Source organism: Varanus komodoensis, unplaced genomic scaffold (assembly GCF_004798865.1).
Source record: "Varanus komodoensis strain SLA01 unplaced genomic scaffold, ASM479886v1 scaffold5, whole genome shotgun sequence".
NCBI lineage: Eukaryota > Metazoa > Chordata > Lepidosauria > Squamata > Varanidae > Varanus > Varanus komodoensis.
In genome coordinates, this window is record NW_025336087.1 from 22,544,991 (window position 1) to 22,565,784 (window position 20,794).

Here is a 20,794-nt window from a genome sequence, read left to right on the forward strand (position 1 = left end):
CTATTTTCTTCATAATTGTTTATGAAGTTACATTACTGAATTCTAAAATACATTTAAAAACTGCTAATGAGAAAGGACAACTAGTCAAAACAAGGAACAATCCAAAAAGAATGCCAAGATCTCTTTCTCCCATCAAAACTTGTTTTCCCATAGCTCTGAAAAAGTCTCAGTGTGTACTGTCTTCCAATTTAAATAGTTTGCCACCAGAAAACTGTAACTTTGTAATAACAGCTGCTGTTCATCAGCTAAATCCCCGATAACATTGGAGTCCAAAAATTTCCTACAATAAAGAAGAACATCAAATTAAAGTGATAGCAGAACTCTTGTCCAAGTTAATCTGTGATGGGGCAACTACAAAATTCTTGTGTTCTTTATGGTCTTAGCTGCAAGCCTATACACTTTTACTTGAGAGTAAGCCCCATTGAAAACTATAGGGTTTATTTTTGAGTAGATGTGTATAAGATTGTACTGTATATGATTGCTTGATGCATTGTTGATTATTTAGGAAAATGCAAAGGACACTGAATATAAGCCAAAGTAATTAAAATACTGTATTACTAATTGTCTTCTCAGAAGTTCCCTGCACTTGTCCTTTGTGTATCTCAGACAGAGGGAGTTGTGTTACAGCTTCTGAAGGGATTCAACTTGCTAAAGAACTGGGAGCTACTTACTTGGAATTACACAGCCTAAATGATTTCTACATAGGAAAATATTTTGGAGGTGTGGTAAGTATAAAAATACATTAAGTTAGTAGGTTGGTCAAATGTTAAGGTTTAAAATTTTTTCAGACATTGATTTAGTGGGTGACTGATGGACATAAATGGCCCTAATCTGACTTGAAACTCACTGAATGACAGATGAAAATTGTATTTTCCAAGTATATGCTGCCCCATAGTGCTGTTGTAAGGATATATTCTGCAAGGAAAAAATAGCACAATTGACTCCTTTGCTTAATCTACTAAAGAAATCCATTCAAGGAGGTAGTGATGTTTCCACTCATGAAGGACTTGCCCTGTCTTGCCCAACCGATTTCTCACTTCTTCATTGTTTTGGAGCCCAATGTTTTGGATGGCAAAGGCATAAATAGTTGGGAAATATTCAATAATTGATGAATAAATAAATGGAATAATAATATTCAGTATGAAGGATAAAGCTAAAATGAAAAGAAGTACAACAAGAGCATTAGTCTAGATGTGCCTCAGCATTACAGTTCAATAATGTTCTATAGTTCATACAAATTTGGTTCAAAAGTTCTGTCAAAGTGGTAAATAAGAATATAACAATTTGTATTTTCCAACCCACTTCAAATGTCACTTCAACATAAATGGACTTCCAGCAAAGTATCTAATGGAGTTTATTAATTCCATGACTGTAACAAAATCAGATACTGTAAATGCTGCCCTCTTCCTGGTCACACGCACAAAGAAAGTCTTTGGAATACTTTGTCATGGATATTTTCAAATGAATCACAGTCAGAGTAAATTCCAAATTATTTCTGAGAAATTATATTTTGTGTCATTAATGGATTTGATATTCTTACTTGTGCTCTGGAAGTGAGCTTGTTTTAAGATTTCTGCAGTTAATCAGTTTGCAGTCAGTAGGTATCTTAGTTGTTGAATCAAGTACTTTAAAATGCACCTATATAGGCATAATATTTCTTACATTAAAAATAAGAATCAGGAATAAGGAGTAGCACTGAAGAAGCTACTTAAGAACTATAATACATCATACAGCACTGAAGAAGTAAAATAGATATATGGTTATATTAATATCTGTATGAGCTGTCTTAAAAAATTGTTTCTCAGGCACTTTGCATGTAGTGTTTCTTGCTTGTACTGATTTCTGGTATATTCTACAATGTACATGATAAGGCATTTCTGGGCACAGCACTTCAAAAAACATGTGGACAAACTGAAAAAGTGCAGAGGAGGGCAACAAAGATGATCAGGGCACTGGAAGCAAAGCCCTGTGAGGAAAGATTGAAAGAACTGGGCACGTTTAACCTGGGGAAAGAGAAGACAGGAGCGATATCAAGTACTTTTCAAATACTTGAACAGCTGACACAGGAGGGCCAGGATCTCTTCTCAGTCATCCCAGAATGCAGGACATGGAATAATGGGCTTAAGTTGCAGGAAGGCCAGGTTCAGACTCAACGGCAGGAAAGACTTCCTGTTAGAGCAGTATGGCAATGAATCAATTACCTGGGGTGGCTGTGGACTCTTCCACAACTGGAGGCATTTGAGAGGCAGTTGGACAGCTATCTGTCAGGGATGCTTTAACTTGGAATCCTGCCTTATAGGCCTCTTCCAGTTCTAATATTCTGTGATCCTGTGACTGGGCTGGGTATACCACAGATTTTAGTGGGAAAATTAAGCATCTCTATACTTAACTGCCCTTCATGGAAAGTTAAAATATCTAAGTTTATTTAAATTAAAAAGAATGCTATCTTACAAGCTGAATGCAATTTTGAAATTCATCTTCTGACCATTTACAAACACAGGTAAGTCTGAAACTTTAAATAACATTCTTACATTCTTAATGCAGTAATTCAGCACAATGGGTAGGGTGCTGTTTTCAGTTTATGTCCAATATAGACTTATATACTTTTAACTAATATCAGTTCAGAAAGAGATAAAAAGCAGCTAGCTCACTGAAACGTTTATCATTCTTTTTACTACTGCTGTTGACTATCAACAACAGCTGTTCCTTTATGCATTAGCATTGATGCACTAGTCCTAACAGTATGCATGATGTCTCAGTTGCTTGTTTGAGGCAAGTATGTGGAGCTTGCTTAACTGTTTGTTAGTAGCACATGTTCTAAGAGTTTACTTAGGAGAGACAAAAATACGCTGTTACTGTCTATAAAAGGTGTAGTCTAGCCACCTTTATACTTTAAAAAGTTTTCTGCTGCTTTCTCCCTGCATTAAAGTAACATAAGACTAGAGAGCTGACTTTGTACTCTTACCTAGAAGTAAAATCTCCATGCAGGTTTAAAAGTTATAATCTAGTTATAATTTTTCCATGGAATGATTAGAATAATAGAATCTAGTCCTGTTTAGTATCTCCCATCTTAACTAATCAGATTAAGTTACTATGTTCGTTTTAGGTTTCCTTTTCTTATGTGCCTAAGTTTATGCTCTGTTCTTTTTTTTCTTTCAAAATCTTATGAGGTAATTGTTCTTGACTGTCTTTGGACTTAATCCATGAATGCCTTGGTTTTAAACTTACATTTGAGTCTTGATCATCACTTAGCTGTCTGCTGCATGGATTTTTTTAGATGAGGATGATAGAGTTGAAAGATGTGGCATAAGACCAAAAAGTTATAGATCCTGTACAAATTGCCATTCTGCCCAGCTGCTGCAAATGGAAATTAGAGACAGCACTATCTACTCCATTAGAAGCTCATATAGCATCAAGTGCCATTTGGTTTCTCCTTTCCTGTAAGTGTTGTCTGTTAGCAGCCTTTCCATATAGGTGCAGCAGAGGGAAAGGTGAGAGTGCATGGGCCATTTCATGGACTCAGCTGGGGCAAACTGCCTTTTGGTTTTTCCCAACCCAGAACTATATTCCTTGGATGCCATTCTACCAGGTCATTAAACATTTACATGATTTGTTTAAAAATTTGTGCCTGAATTGTAGCCTCATCATTCCTTTTTCTTTTTGTATTTCATCATATTAGATTGTAAGCCTGTGGGCAGGGACTGTATTGTCTTGACATTTTTGTACAGTGCCTATATAACCTTACATATAGTAGGAGTAATAATAAATGGACCCTGCTTATTCCTTTACTTCATTAATTTAAGAACTTTTTAATCCTATAATAGGCATTTATTCTGCCAGAGTGGCTCTCAGAGCAGCGTACACATCAGTACAACAAGACAATCCCTGCCATCAGGCTTACAATCTACAAGACACAATACAAAAGGAAGAAGGGATAGAGAGGGAAAAGGAAACAGACATATTTAGGTAGCAATTCTTAATGTTATAGATGTCTTAGAAGGACAATATGGGATGGACATGGACTGCTGACAATTCACAACAAATATTGGCAGGCATTTGTGAAGGTTGGCTGTAATACAGCTGAAATTGTTGGACTTACTGGATGGGTCCTCTGTCTTTTGGGGCCTTGATGGAATCTGTCAGAGGTGTGTCACTCCCACAATACTAGGTAAGATTCAAGGTGGCCTTGAGTCAGTGGTTTTCAACCTTTCCACAGCTGGGAACTGGTGAAAACAGGAAAACCACCGAGGCAGCAACAAGAAGCACCATACATACAATGCAGTAGTGAAACTAATACAGTTGTGTATTAGTTTCCAAACACAATACCAAAAAGAAAATGAAAATTCTCCAAAACAACCAGAAATCGAGCAACAAAAAATGCCAACAAAAGAATAAAATACCAAAATCTATGCACTGTGGCCCCGAGCCAGTTCCCATGGAGCTGTCTCTCCCCTCCCTGGGGAGTGGTACCAGTAGTAGTACCAGCACACCCCCTGCAAATGCAATACCAATAAGAAAAGGTGGTGGAGCACAGTCAGCCCCTGCACCAGTCTTTGGTGAGTGGGATGCACGCCCCCCCCCCCCCACAGACTCCCAGGAAATCTGCAGGCCACTGCCAGTCCACAGACTGGTGGTTGAAAAACACTGACCCAGATGACACCACCACTCCCAGAGCGAGTAGCTTTGCTGCTCTCATAGGGCAGTTGCCTTGGAAGATCTCAGGGAGCGGAGAGCAGGGGCCCAATTCATTTGGTGAGTGCAGCAGTCATGGACTAGGCAGATCTTGTTCCTCTATGTTTGATGTTGTAAGCTCTGTCCCTCCCAGTCTCTACTTAACTGTTCGAAGACACAATCCAGTGCATGTTTACTGTTAGCATTATTAAGACATTACATCCATATCCTACCTTTCTTCCTCTTGCAAGGAACCCAAGGTGGCTTACAAGATTCCTCTCCATTTTCTCCTCTGTGAACAACAACTCCATGACATAGATTAGGCTGAGAGTCGGTGACTGCCTCAAAGTGAGCTTCATTGGCTAAGTGGGGTCTCTTGGGTCCCCAGTTCAACACTCTAGCCACCACATCCCACTGGTTATCAGAAGTGTAGCCCCTGCTTAAATAATGATAGAGTTCAGTCTTCATGAAGGAGTGCTCACATTAGCAGCAATAGTAACAGCTTTCCGTACATAGAATGGCAATCAGTGGATCAGCTATATCCTCTTAAACTGTTTGTTTATGCTGTTTTGTAATATATGTTTTATTTTAGCTGGAATATTTTATGATACAAAGCTTAAATCAGAAGTCATCTGAAAAAATGAAGAAAAGGAAAAAAAGCCATAAGTGCCATGAGGTTAAGCCACCTCAACTTGATCAGCCAGGTATAATGTATTCTACTCTGATTTATGTTTTAGTTTGAATTCTGCTCTGATTTACTGAATTACTGAAGTACAGAAAGCCAAATACCCTTCACACAAAGCTGTTCTAAAAGGATACTATGTTGAAGGTATCAGAAGTTATAGAGAGATAACTTAAGACATGCAAGAGAACCCTTGGCTATTGAGCAGTATAAAAATGAAATAACTAAGGTTATACTTGTTCTTTGCCTTTTCTGGTAAAGTAGGGCAGCCAAAGTGATTTGCTCACAAAACGAGGCCTGAACCCAAATTGGAAAAAGTCTAGATAATAGGTTTCATTCTGCTGTCGCTCTACCACAACCCTCAGTCACCATGCCTAAGAATAGTTTAGTCCATGGTGGGTGTGTTAGGTCTCACTAGCACATCCTTCAAAGCAACGGTCATCACTACTCCACACAGTGAGGCATTAACCACACCTTGGATCTACCCTGCCAAACCTTGCTAACCAGCATTAAATTAGTCATGAGAGGGAATGTGGTGGGCCATACGGCTGCAAATATTTTGTCCTTTTTGTCGTCATCGGCTCTCCTTTGCTGTTGTTACCCCTTTCCCTTACAATCTGTTACAGTGATCTTGGTTCTAGTCTTGGTGCTCAGCAATTCTTGTTTATGGTTGTCTACTGTTAATTCTAGGGACTGTGGGTGGCGCAGTGGTTTAAACTGCTGAGCTGCTGGGCTGGTTGATTGAAAGGTCAACAGTTTGAATTCGCACAATGGGGTGAGCTCTCATTCATTTGTCCCAGCTCCTGCCAACCTTGCAGTTCGAAAGCATACAAAATGCAGGTAGATAAAAAGGTACCACTTTGGTGGGAAGGTAACAGCCTTCCATGCACTTCAGTGTTTAGACATGCTGGCTACATGACCACGGAAACTGTCTGTGGACAAACACTGGCTTCCTCGACTAGGAAATGGAGATGAGCACTGCCCCCAGAAGTGAGACATGACTGGACTTTAATGTCCTGGGGAAACCTTTACAGTTAATTTTGGCTTCAGTTCCTGCATTACTCCCTGGTAGTTGCAAAATGGTTGTTTCTAAGAACATATATTTATGGTGGCCAATCACAAATTTGAAGGTACACATTCTTGAAGATACAACATTCTTTCTACAAAATAGTTGTATAATGTAATGTTGGAGTTACACTACAGCAGGGTTTGGCAGCAACAAACCACATATAGCCCCCATGGTTATTTTTGCTTCTGCTGTCAAATTTGCTACCATGATGGCCAAAACCAAGGCAGTTTTGCAAGGAAACAAACAAGTCAAGGGGAATAACTACTAGATTCCTCGTAGGAATGCAGTTCTGCTTGCAAGCAAGGTATATGCCCCCAGTATACCTTGTTTTCTTGTAAAATCACTGTTTTCAGGTGCAACTGCTACAGCAATTTCCACAGAAGAGGGAGGCAATTTCAACAGTGGGCCCAAGAGGGCATTGAGTCCTAATTGCCCAGAATTTGCCTGTTCCTGTATTACCACACCTTTGCTTTTCACAATTATAAGGAAACTGGCCTGCAGGCTTCATATAAGCTGCAGGACTTCCCCAACCTGTCACCTTCTCTCCAAGGCCCCACAGCCTCTCCATGTCAGACAAAAAACTGTAGCTCTCCTGAGCCCAACTCTGTGAGCTCCCCTCAAAATGGTGTGCGCATATAAGTGTGTGAATAGAGTTTGGTCAGTCACAATGGGGGCCACATGCCAGTAGGGTAGACTCATCCACTTTTTACTTACGGTGCTGCTTGGAGGCAGTTTGGTCCTCTGACCTAAAAAATTTCACCGGCACTGTTCTCTGAGATGATGGAACTGTTTCATTTAGAGGATCCTCAATGAGTAGTTCTAATTAACAGTTTGTGAGATGAGGGGAGAGGATATTCAAAATATAGTCAGTGTCTTTTGTCTGCTCTCAACTCTCTGACTGGAATTGTATGCAGCCCCTGCTCTCCAGCCCTTATTACTCTTAGCCGATTCAACATTATGCTGAATCATACAGTTTTGGCTTTGTTTAGTAAAATTATTCCTTGTCTTGCCACTGACCCATCCATTTCTTGAGTTCCGTTACAAGTGAAGAAACCTCAGGAAAAGGCCTGGTGTTTGTTTTTGTGCTGCCCTTTGGAAAAAAGGCAAGTTGACCCTTCCTGCTGCTGCCTCTTGCAAAAGCTCCAGGGGAAGGGAAAGAAGCTACCACTTTTTTTCTCTACATGAAGAGCATTGACAAGAATATAGATTTGCTTTTATCCCACCACAAATTGGTTTCCTGAAAAAGGGGCCAGTCATGTTTTCCTGCTATAACATCCCCTTCCCATCAGTTCTCTTTATGGAGGAGTAAGGGGATGAGATTTTCCCTCTCTCTTCGTAGGTTTTCAAACTAGGTCAGTTTTTTTTCAGTGAGGTGTTGCTGGTGGCTTCCTTCCCTTGAAAAATCAAAACAAAAAAAATCCAGCTTGCAAGTTGGATAGCGCCTTTCCCTTTGCCTTTAGAGTACTGGCAGTACTAAGTAGTTTCCCACAACCAAGTCTTTTGAAAGAAAATGTGGTCACTAGGGTGAGAAAGAACATATGCCTGTAGTGAGGAGTCAACTGAATTTTATCTAATTTTGATTGCATCAAAAGCATGGCTGCCATCAGAAATGGCATCCATGTGTCTAGTACCTCAGCCCTTCTACCCATGTCTTGATATCAGAATGTTCTGCTATTCCTCATTGCTATGAGCTGTAGATGGTGGTATTTAGTATCACATCTGGCTTGGACTTCACTGGACCATATCAGCAGTCCTGGATGAGCAGGCTTTTATCCTCACATTTCCTTTTCTATAAAGAGAAAATAAGCTGTAGTTCAAGTACTTCTCAAATGATTAAATGCAGTAACATTAGGTGCATAAAATAGTAAAACATTAAATAAGGAATGTTGAAAAAAAATGGGCTTGCTTTAGTGGTTGAAAATGTATTTAGGGCATCCAGCAAGAAGCTGTTCTATCATTTAATCCAGTCTCTGAAAATAAAAATGTGTTTGTTTGCATTTTGCTTAATCTAAGTTTGGAGTTACAGACAGCTTATTCATAATTGTTTTTCCAATTTTATTTTTTTTAGAAAAAATGCCAATCTTAAAAGGTGAAGCTTCTCATTACGACTCTGATTTACATAACCTGTTGTTCTGCTGCCAGTGTGTGGATGTGATATTTTATTCTGAAGACTTGAAGGAGGTAGCAGAAGCTCACAGGATTGTTTTGTGCTCTATCAGTCATGTCTTCATGTTACTCTTCAATGTGAAGAGCCCAGCTGACATTCAGGATTCCTCTATCATTAGGACTGCTCAGACCCTTTTTGCAGCAAACCAGGAAGCTGTGTTTCCTATTTTAAATCATGGCTCATCTTGCAATTCACCAGTAAGAGTTATTGTTAAAGACTCTTCCTTCTGTACTTGTTTCTCAGACATTCTGCACTTCATGTATTCAGGTATCCTGTCAGAATGGTTCCAGCTGATTTTATCAAACCTAGCACAATGAGAACTGCATATTAGCTCACTCATAGGGGTCTAGTTCTTACTGAGGTAGCAAGCCTTTATCTGGTCTGTACTGCTTCAGGTGGAGGCTCATGCAATTGAAAGTTTTTCCAGACAAAAAAAAATCCCTGCACATAGAGAGCTAGTATGTCAGGAAGAAACCTACATAGAAATGTTTTCTCTCTTTATTTTTTTTTCCAGAGGAGTTTTATATATGGAGAAACGTTGTATGAGCCTCTACCTTCAGTCTTAAGTCATTCAGGTTTGGCAGATCAGTCAAAATAGGCTGTAGTTTTGTAGTGATCACTTGATGATATGATCACTGCTGTGCATCTTTAGCTCTTTATACACATGATCATCCACCTTCTTTTCTATGTGCAAGAACATTCTGAGCACTCACAATAGAACATCCATGTGAATGTGTAGAGTGCTTCCTTTTATGTAAGAGAATAGGACCCCAAATGCATGTTGGGCTTTGATTGTCCCTGCGCTTATCCCAGATCATACTGAGCTGACTGAACTTTAACTAGCATTTAGCCTAAAGGGTTTTATTGAGAATTGCTGGAAACTATGTAAATGCCACCAGATGTTGTATTGGCATGGTTCAAATTGATTGGGCACCAGTTTACTTCATAGTTTTCTTCTTGTTTACACGTTTTGTGATGTTTTACTGAATTGTAGTTTTCTATATGTGATTTTAAAATAAATAGACAAAAATTTCACTGAAATACTGTTAGAAAGGTGGCATGGATCAAATTTGAAGATGGCTTAATTGTCACAGGTAGCTTTATGGAAGAAATTGGACTAAATGCTACACAGCATTCCACCAAGCTACTCCAGGCAGCCTCTTTGAGAAAAAATGGGGTGGGGGGAGGCACAATAATAGTCCCTGGTTTATTGTACCCTAAAGTGGAGATCTAAAACTTTAAAATGTGGTGTTCCTGTGCTCACATGGAGTTCTTCTACTCTATGCATTTGAGGACAGTTCTATTCATTTGCTTGTTGGGTTCACTGAACAGAATGAGGATGACCATATTCTCTAGACCTAAATGTTTGTTATATATAAAGTATATATCCAAGATTTTGGACCCAAGCAGTCTGATATAGAAATGTTGCTATGTGAGTTGGGAGTTCTGAACCTTTGCAAAGCCAGTTTAACAAACAAACTCCAAATTCAAGCCCAGAATGGAAACTTGCTGTTGGGGCACAATGCTAGCCATAATTCATAGGCTCATAATATAAAGTTATCTCTTTCTTGAGTCTCTGGAGATTAGGCCTTTGTCTTTTCCTGCTTTCTTTGGGCAACATACTTTTAAAAAGAAAAGTAAAATGGTACAAATATGAGTGGGAAAAATAGCTGTGTTGCTTGTAGTCATTCACATCTTGGGTGCATTCTGTTACTATTAGCACCTACAGAGCCATTTTAATTACCTCAATCAAAATAACAGTGGTTTGCTATTGATATGTGTGGGTGGATGCAACTTGCCTTTTCCCAGATACAAAATGTAATATAGTCAGGGTAGCAAAAAAGCAGTATCCCAGCAACAGATGTAAAACCTCTAGCAAAAATGCTTGTGATAACCTTTTTTATTACTCTAAAAACTGATAATCTGGAAAGAGCAACATTCCAGAAGTACTGTTTGCTTCTCTCCCATAGGTGCTTTTCAGTGGGAATCATTGGAAGAACATATAAAAAAGAAGTTGAAAAATTCTGCAAATGTTGAGCTTGTTCTTGAAAGAGTAAAATGTATCTTGAAAATTCCGGGAAAGGTAAGCTACATTATTTAATTGTATCATTCACTTATTAGAATAGGATGTTAAAAGATCTGGATGAAAATGTTTGGCTTCCTCAAGAAGAAATTTTATTTAGATTAAAAATATTCTTTAACATTCTTTCTTAACAAGGGTCCTCTATTAATATAGAGTCTAAAAAGTTGACATGGGAAGTTTGAGTTTTGCATGGAAAGAGTTAAAAACTGGTGGTATTCAAGGAGAAACAGGTATTTATTCTACTTTATGAATATTAGAGTAGAAGCAGCCTGGTTGTGAAGCAGGGGGAGCTCCATACTTTTCAAGAAGACTTGTGCAGGAGAATGTCCTGATGGATAGACCCAAACTTACACTGGGGGGCTCTACAAGATTTTGAGAGTCTGTTCCCCTGCATCAGTCTTGGTGAGCTTCTGTGTGCGCATGAAAAGACTTCTCTGGATCACATCCTGTCTTAATATAATGGAAAGGGATATGAAATTTCCACCTCAGGCATCAGCATATCTTTGACTGGCTTCTGTACTGAAAAGGAAATGTTTCATTCACACTTACAATCATATCCAAGGATGCCCTACTGTTCAGTATTACTTAGTACAAATGACAGGCCACACCTTTAGAGAAAAGCCATTGTACAATCAAGATTTATGGTAAGTAGAGATAAAAATATACTAATCAGATGTGAGCAAATCAAAGGAATGTATGGGCCAAAGACAGGTTTGATTTTATTACTTTGAAAGCTGTAATAAATGTTGACTTTTGAAAAACATTGGCATTCATATACTCTTCTTATTTTGCAGATTAACAGCTCATGGAACTGCAGGTCATATTTGTCAAAAAGACCTTTGCAGTTATGTAACAGCTCTCTCAGGCTTTTCTTTAACACAACTGTGTTAGCAGATGTCATGTTCAAAATACAAGGTATCACAATGAGCTTTTCTAATTCATTTTGTGTATTTTCTTTTAAATACTGCCAAATGATGAAATAAAATACTTCCTGCTACTTGTTTTACAACAATATTTCCTTGATTTTAGAAATTTCTTGCAAAAAAAAAAAAAAATAGTCCGCCAAAATACAGAATGGAAAAAAAAAAAAAACATTCCTTTTCTTTGATCAGGTAGAAAACTTCTGCCAGGAGAAAATGCAGTGTTTGTTATAGTAGGCAGTGAATCTTGCAAATTCAAGCCTATAACTGAGAAAGTATCATTTGAGAAAGTATTATTTGATAGTTGATTATTTTGGTACTACTTCGTTTGTTGCCTTGCGAGTTAAGGACCAGTTAGAATATTTAATTTCATTGACATCTGTGAATTAAATGAAGGGTGGCAGCTCTTAAAGATCCTTTGTTCATATACACAGCTAAGGGTAGTAATCATTTTATCAACTTCAGATTCCTGTGTTTTTTTTTTAATTATTTTGCTTCAGTTTTGAAAAGCTGCAACCAAGTCTGAATCTTTGTGAACTAGGCACATAAATGCAAGGGAGTCTTTTCTACATGTTGCCTTGAATATGGAGAAAAAACAGGCAGTCCTTTGAAAGGAGAACAAAATACGAATGCCCAGCTTAGTGAGACAGACAGCTCATTTCTAAGGACTACTCTGTGGATACTTCATGTAGGAAGTAGATGAAACAATAGATCTCATTGCTGGTCTCAAGCAAATACCACAAAAGAATAAATTGATATTTAAAAGAATGCAATGATCTATTAGAAATACAGCATAATGAATTAATATTTAGTATTTTTAAATGTTTGCATACTTAGAACTAAAAATCACTGAACTTAAGAATGCAGCAAATAAATGAATACAAACAGCATAGCAGTTGTGCCGACTGACTTGTATCCAGGTTTTTGACAGGGCACACACAGCTAAGGCTCAGAATCTTTTTAATGCCAATGTACAATGTAATGGCAGTATTTTTGAGGATGTGCAATGTGCTATCCTTGCTGAAATTGAGTAGGGTAGGGATCACTAAGCATGGTATCCCTCAACACATGGTATCAAGAACAGCCTAGAATGTCCATAATGTACTAATTTCATTGATCGTCACTGCAGTATTACAGAGAAGCCATAAATATGCTAGGTCTAATAGTATAATTCAGGCTTTGAATTCAGGAATTGGGAATTAGCTTAAACTGCATTTCATGAACAAGCCAGGTTCATAAACCATGATTTGTTCTTGGCTTGTTTGAACTGCAGCTTAAGCTGACGAGAGTATGTTCATGTTTGGACATAATCATAACAGCATAAATTTGGAAGGGATCTTGGGGATCATCAAATTCAACCATCTGCTTATTTCATGCTCTCTATTGCAGGATGTAGCCACTGCATTGGCCATACAGCCTCTGCTTAAATACCTCCAGCAATAGAAAACTTACTACTCCCTGAGGCAGACTATTCCATTGTCAAACTGTTCTCATAGGTAGGATGTTTCTGCTGATGTTTAATTGAAATCTGTTTCCTTTCAACTTCCAGCCATTGGTTCTAATCCTCTCCTCTAAAGCAACAGGAAACAAATTTTCTCAGCCTTTATATGACAGCTTTTCAGATATTTATCATGTCTCATTTTAACCTTCCCTTCTCCAAACTAACATACCTAGCTTTTCCAACCATTTGTCATAGTCTTGATTTTCAGCCTTCTCGTTATCTTGGTCACTCTTCTGAGGGCATGTTTCAGTTTGCCCATGTCCTTCTCAAAATGAAGTGCCTAGAACTGGACAGAGTACTCCAAATGTAGCCTGAGCAGTTCAGGATAGAATACAACTATTACTTCTGGTGATCTGTATGTTGTATTTCTGTTAATGCAGCCTACTATTGTGTTAGCTTTTGTAGCAGTGTCACTGTGTTAGTGCTGGCTAATCCTCAGCTGGTGATCCACTAAGATACCCAGGTCTTTTTCACATTTCGCTGAGACAGGTTTCCCTCAATCTGTATCTGTGCCTAGATGCAAAAAAAATTTTGCTGTTGAATTTAAACTTGTTCATGTCATGGCAGTATTCCAGCCTGTAAAAAAACTTTTAAAACTTCTGTGGTTTTGGCTATTCCACCAAACTTAATGCCATATTTGATTTTGATATGTGAGCCCTCTGCATCCTCACTCAGTTCATTTATGAAAATGTTGAGCAGATGTCCAAGTAAAGACTTGCATCAGTGACGATGCAGAGCTACTATCAAGCACTCAATGAGTACAGTTACTCAACCAGTTCTGCGGGACAGCTAGATTTAGAAGTGAAAGCTTCTGATTTTTTTCATAGCCATGTCAGAATAGGAGAGGGAACTGTTGTGTGCATTAATAAGGGTGGGCTTTTCATATTTTATAAAATGTTATCCTGCCTTACCAGTGCAACATCTTGAGTCATTCCGTTGCCCCCCCCACCCCCAAGATCCTCTTCTTTGCTGATGTAGTAACTTGTAGAATATGATTTTATTTGTTTATTACTTTATTTTATTTTATTTTATTTTATAAATGTATTTATTTAGTTAGCATTAGGTCCCACTGATTTAAATAGGACTTAATCACAGTGTAAGTGTACATGAATAGTAATCCAGTTTTGTAAAGGCATTTGGAGTAATATTGCAACCTAAAGTACTTGGATCCAAATCTTGCTCTAATTATACTGTAGAATTTGTTCTCCACAGTTGGTGTTTCTTGAAACATTAATGTGGAGAATTTAAGTAAATATAGCTCTTCAGTTTATTACTTTGTAACAGGAGAAATTTGAAATTGTTCTCTCATGATTTTCATTCTCTCTCTCCACTTCCCCTGCTCTGCTTCTTGTAGATGCTACTGTGCCAGCTCACAGAGCAGTCCTGGTGGCTCGCTGTGAGGTAATGGCAGCTATGTTTAATGGTAATTACATAGAATCTAATAGCTTTCTGGTTCCAGTTTATGGGATTTCAAAAGACACTTTCCTGTCCTTTCTTGAGTATCTGTATACTGACTCATGTTGTCCAGGTAAGCAAATACCAAAATGTTTTCATATCTTTAAATTTCACTTGTGTCTGGTAAACTCTTACTCAGATTGCTGCTTCAGTAGAGAGATGGTAGGAGACAGAACTCGATACTTACCAGACAGACCTCTTTCATTCTCTTCTGTAGTTGACCTAGGCTGCATTCCATTGTGTACATAATTGGGAATAAATCCTGTTGAGTGCAGGGAAACTTACTTCCACACATATTTGGATAGGATTGTGCTGGACAGCTGCTTTCCTAAGAATAGTAACTGGGAGGAAGTCACATTGAACTTTGGATTTCATTTTGAGTAAATTGAGCAGGTTGCAAATCAAGTGTCTTTTGAATATACTGTTTGATAACCTTAGATTTACTCTTCAGGTTCCTGCAAAATGTACTGATCTGGGGTATTTGTTGTATATAATTCTGAGTATTATTCTACTACATACCTGTCTTGATGATCCAAACCATGCAATAATAAAATCTATAACTGAAAAACATGTAAACAACAAAAAACCACTGCTTTGGTTGTAAGCTCAAAGCCTGCAAAGACTATGGGTGCAACTATGGGTACAATCCATCCTGCCCCCCCCCCATCCCCACTTCAGATGCTTGTAAGCCTTTGCGTGTGAGGTACAGGTGCAGTGCAGGTGTAGTTTCTGCCACCACTGCACCTTGTGCCATGTATTTTGTTTAGATAGCCATTTTCAGCCATTTAGATAAAGTGCTGGGGAAAGCAGGATGGGAGGTGTGAGAGAACACTGGGGCACAAATAGGAATCAGCATAAGCTGTTGGATCCAGCTTTCTTCTTTCCCTGCCACCTGACACATGTCTTTTTTGACTCTCTTGAGGCCCAGTTACTTCCTTGGGGAAGCAGCTAGCCAGGTTCTTTCTGCCCTTGCTGTGAGGGGGATTATAAATAATCTAGTGGCCTGTGAGTCAATATCAGGAAGCCATGGGATTGAGCTCTGAAAAAATGAAAGTGGAAAGCTGCAATTGGATTTGAAAAATTCCACATTTCCCAAAGTTACTAGTATCCTTACCTGTCACTGAGGGGGCGCCCAACTTGCAACATATCTATCCTGCCTTTAGAACAGCCTATACCAGTGATGACGAACTTATGGCACATGTGCCCGGAGGGGCACACAGAGCCCTCTCTGTTGGCACGCGATTGCCCCAGCAGCCATGCACATACTTAGAAAGATTAAGGGCACCAGTCACTGATTAGCTGTGACTCACTGAGCCTTCGCATGGCCGGTCAGTGAGCTGCTGGGGATTTGCTTGGACTGGCTGTGATTTTAGCAAAAGGTAGGAAATACATTCAGGTAGGAAATACACTCAGATGCCTTTTTTAGGGTCAGCCAAAAGCTGGTGGTCAGTGGAATGATGCCCCCTTGTGCTGGTCGCCAGCAAATTCAGGTTTTATTGCAGTATTGGCACTTTGCAAAAAATAAGTGGGTTCTGAGTTGCAGTTTGGGCACTCAGTCTCTAAAAGGTCCTCCGTCATTGGACTATACTGCACATGCTTCTCAGTTAAGGGATCTATCTCTCTGCTCAGCAGATTCATTCTGGAGCTGCTGTCCAAATGGAGCCATTCCCAGGAAGTGAGAATTTCTTATTCTAAAGACCTCCTCTACCCTTTTCTTATTATTTACCAAATAAACAATTGAAAGTAGACCAGTCAAAATTTGGTGGTACAGTGCCCTGAGGAATAGTTCAAGACATACAATTTGGAGTTTCTAGCATCTTTTCTTAAAATGGTCAGAACTCTGTGTGGTATGTCAGCATCTATACGTATGTCACAATTACACTGTACTGACCCAGCTCTCTTCTGTCAATGCCATGTGACACTGGCTGGCAAGCACAGTCACCCTTCCCCTTCGGTATAGTATAGGCCAAGTGCCACATAACCCCACAGCATTGGCCATCACAGCAGTAATACTGCCAAAACTTTATTTCCTTGCTTCATTTTCTAACTAGAAAATGTTCTTTATTTTTGAACTAGAAAAGAAATGTGAATGTAAGTATGTCCATGTTGATTTTATAACTGTTCCAGCTGCAATCTCTAAAATTAGATATAACTCCAAGAAGCATATACAAGAGCACTTAAAAACAAACCACTTCTTGCTAACTCATGTTTCTCTTTGTATTTTTCCCACATACTGTTTAATCCTATTTGCTGCTTTTTTCTGTGCTGTTGAAGAAATCACCAGTAGAATGCTTTAAGATTACAGTTGTGCTGCAGTCTTCCATAGCTTCTTGCTGTGTACAGTGGAGTTTTCCAGAAAAAAAATAACCTTGTGTATTCTGCATCCTTTCTACAACATAGGTTATATCTCATACAGAGTAACTGAGATTCCTAAAAGCCTGATTCACCACCCAGTTATATAAAAATAATAATTTTAAATAAAAATAATAACCTTAATTAGTTCCACAAACATTAATGAGATTAAATTGGCTAAAATGTATGTCTACTGCCTAAAGTAGATTGCAGAATGAGTTTCCTTAGAACCACTTTATTTCAGTGAAGAAGGATGATTGGTCATTGACTGTCAACTTGTGCATGACTCTTCTGACAAACATAGGAATATATTAGGTCATAGGAAATGTAGACATTTGATGTCTGTGCATTTGTCTTTGATAAAGCCATTTTGGAAATGTGTAGCCAAGGCCTATTTCATAGATATCAAACATCAAGCACCTTTCAGAAGATTGTGTTTAGATAAAGACCTGCTTAAAAATGACTGCTGACCTGCATGAATCAGGAGAATTATACCAGCACAGTTGATTAGGTGTCTTGCTTATGCTGCTTGCAAATGTGTTTTAATCTAATTCAGATCTGATATTTTTACCAGCCAGCATTCTGCAAGCCATGGCACTCTTGATATGTGCTGAGATGTACCAGGTATCAAGGCTCCAGCACATCTGTGAACTTTATATCATCACACAGCTCCAAAGTATGCCTAGTAGGGAATTGGCATCAACAAGTCTTAGTGTTGTCAGCTTGCTTCGAAAAGCAAAGGTAAATGTTTCTTGGGGTTTTTTTAGCCAGCAAAAGCTGTGGTATACCACACTATCCTTTCAGAGGAAAGGGTTTTCAGTTGACTGAAAACAAAACAAAAGAAATAATAAAACTGCTTGGACTCTTTCTGTCTGTCTAACAAGGGCCTGAAGAAATCAGCAAATAAAACATTTCATGGCATGGGTCTAACTATATTGTCTCTTAATTGCTCCATAGCATCAAACTTCTCTTAAATGGTGGATACCCTTTGACTGCTTCAAAGGTTGACTTCCTGGTTTGGTCCTGTCACCTATCTGAGGTGACCAGGACATTTGAAGATTATATACTTTGCAATATGATGTTAAAAATGTGAACTGTTGAAAGCCTCTACCCATTTCTAACTCGAGATTACTTTATTTCTACTGGACATTGTCCTCATAAAATGGCTCTTCCATGTCAAGATTATTGTGTCAGTTAGGGTGCACTTCTGTAGTTTGAGCCCTTGAGGATCACTTACACTGAACTTGGAAGCTTAAGGTCATCCTATGCAGAGCAGGGGGAGCATCAAAGATGATCTTTAGTTCTTTGTTGTGGTCTCTGTGCATCACACATATATGGATGCTGTGCCTGCGCAGTGCCTGTTGTTGGGATGTGCACCTATAGTGACACTACCCACCATTTGCTTATCTCTGCTCTCTGACAAGAGATCTAAGGTAAGGGAGGGAACTAGGGTGTTCAACAGCACTGAAGTGGCAGTCAGACTGCTTCTGGGTTGCTGTGGAAAAAGACGCAAATGATATTGCTCTGGTGAAAACCAACTACCAGATAATGCGCAAAAGGGGAATCCAACTAAAATTCTGCCTGTGCAGCTACATTCAACTTTTGGATTTACCAAGTGGTCTACAGAGAAGAAAAAGGCAGTGGGACTCTGCTAGTGCAGCAATTTTTTTCTGTTAATGCTATGTTAGATTCAGGTCTTAGGTTTCATGTAGCATTTAGTTCTGTAGTTAGTCCTAGCCCAAGGATAAAGTTTTCTATTCAGGTGAGAGAAAAACATTACTAAGGTTGCTCCCCTGCTTTATTGTCATTGATACAATCAAACCATCAGTCAGCATAGACTAGTTCTACATTGTAGATTCTAAAGTTTAATGTAACTAAGAGTATATTGGGTGCATATTGAAGCTGTAGAATTGCACTGGGACAGACATAGCTAAAGCCTTCTGTTACTTCTAGATGTAAATATGAGGCCCATCCTCTTGCAAACCAACTACCTATTTAGTTATTGTTTGTGCCAAAATAGTTTTTCTGTAATTGATATATCTTATTTACATTTCTTTTTTCTCACAGTTTCATAATTCTGATTGCCTTTCAAATTGGCTGCTTCATTTTATTGCTTCTAATTACCTAATTTTCAGTCAAAAACCTGAGTTTGAAGACCTATCAGGTAATTTACCTATTTGTTTCCTAAACAAAAACCAGAATTTTGTAAGTGGAATAATTTTGCAGTTTCAGTAGTGAAATGAAGGCACAGTGGTACTACTTTTCTTTAGCAGAGTGACAGAATTCTCTCATCCTCACAAATCGTTAAAAATCAACTGGAATCTGCCTTTAAATTAAGAATTTTTAAATACTTAAGAATTGCTGAAGTTTGTCAAACAAAAACAATGCCAGGCAATTTTATGAACCCTTTGATGGGAGACACAGATCCCTTCAAAGCTCTCCAAAGTTGTAGAGAGTACTTAATAGGTTTTAAAAGGGTATGGCCAACTCTTGGAGATTAGTGAAATAGCAAGACTAGAATAAAATTGGAAGGCAAAAAGAAAAAGAAACACAGACCAATCAATTCCCCTAAAAACTTGTCAGTAAATAAAAGTTGAGGCATAACTCTCTCACACATCTAACATCCCCCAACTACTATCCTAAGGATAATAATTTGACTCTGGGTTATTTTACTTAATTAATAAGGGAGGCATGTGGCACAAAATGCCAAGAGAAACCATTGGGATTGAAAAGAGGCCTACCATTTGTATTTGGCATGCAGTGTCTGCAGTTGGTCAAAAATTCACTGGGTCTCTGCTGCCCTCTTAACAGTTTTTAAGACCTATAACATAAAGAAATAGTGCCATGTATGTCAGTTACAGCCATTGTCACTGCCATGATCTTCCTTCTCCCGAAGAAGGAATATTGGGACAGGCTCCAAATGGATTGAAGAAAAGGAAATTCATTACAGTATGACAGCAGCGTAGTGTCCAGCCAGCAGTGGAGCAGAGGGAGGTGCTTCTCTGCACTACTCTGGTGAGTTGCAACTGTGTAAGTGGGGGAGCTCAGAGTGAATAGTACAGGCAACAATGCTTCTCCATAACATCGCTGTCTGGCCACCACTTCCTTCTCTAAGCATCCACAGTAACACAAATGGTAGGTGGAAGTTGCCACCTACATTACTCTTCTGAGTTGGCAGAAATGGGTGAAGTGGTGGCAGCCAGCCAGTAATAGTCAAGAAGAAGAGGCACTACTGCCTGCACTACTCCGAGATCACTGGTTCCTTTACATGTTTTTCTCTTTAAAAGGAATAGATTCAGTGATGGTCCCTCTCTATAACCTCTGTCTGTCAAACACCAGTGCCCACTGAACTCCTGTGGCGAAGTAAGACTAGGTAAGCATTTGAACAACCCACATAGCATGGTTTGCACAATGCCTCCCCAACGACAGAGCTAACCCTGAGTGAATAAATGAATGGTGAGAGGCTGAAGAAAATTCTATTCCCAGCAAGGATCCAGTGAGAAGAAATGCTTAAGAGAAACCATGAGGCAATCCAAAACTGGAACACCTTCATCAGCTCTAGGCAGTTGCAATTTATTATCAGAACAGGAGTCAAGGTCTAAATCACTAAGAGGAGGTGTAAATAGGGATGGGGTAATAATAAGAGGTGAGAGCAGCCTGTGTACATTAGCTGCCTTTCTGCTTAGCAAAATATGTTGGTTAAAATATGCTATGATAGCTAGTTCCTAAAAGCCCTATAGTTCATTGTCGCTTGTCTGTACATCATCTTCAAGGGTTATATTCTTACCTATAACCCAAACTGCTGTAAGTATTTCATACTGGGAAAATGATCTGTCTCTCTTGTCTAGTAAAATATGGTGATTGGCTCATAAAGAGTCTGGACAGAAGCTGCAA

The 20,794-nt window shown here is 38.8% G+C and overlaps 1 protein-coding gene across 1 annotated transcript in view; it reads left to right on the top strand.

The window, feature by feature from the left end:
* Nucleotides 1-20,794, top strand: part of RHOBTB3 (Rho related BTB domain containing 3) — a 57,005-nt gene that overhangs the window by 29,428 nt on the left and 6,783 nt on the right. The window contains exons 7-14 of the mRNA XM_044445851.1: nucleotides 574-725; nucleotides 5,264-5,375; nucleotides 8,491-8,856; nucleotides 10,560-10,672; nucleotides 11,467-11,587; nucleotides 14,448-14,621; nucleotides 17,475-17,641; nucleotides 18,968-19,064. Coding sequence (XP_044301786.1) covers nucleotides 574-725; nucleotides 5,264-5,375; nucleotides 8,491-8,856; nucleotides 10,560-10,672; nucleotides 11,467-11,587; nucleotides 14,448-14,621; nucleotides 17,475-17,641; nucleotides 18,968-19,064 — 1,302 coding nt within the window. The remainder of the gene's footprint in view (nucleotides 1-573; nucleotides 726-5,263; nucleotides 5,376-8,490; nucleotides 8,857-10,559; nucleotides 10,673-11,466; nucleotides 11,588-14,447; nucleotides 14,622-17,474; nucleotides 17,642-18,967; nucleotides 19,065-20,794) is intronic.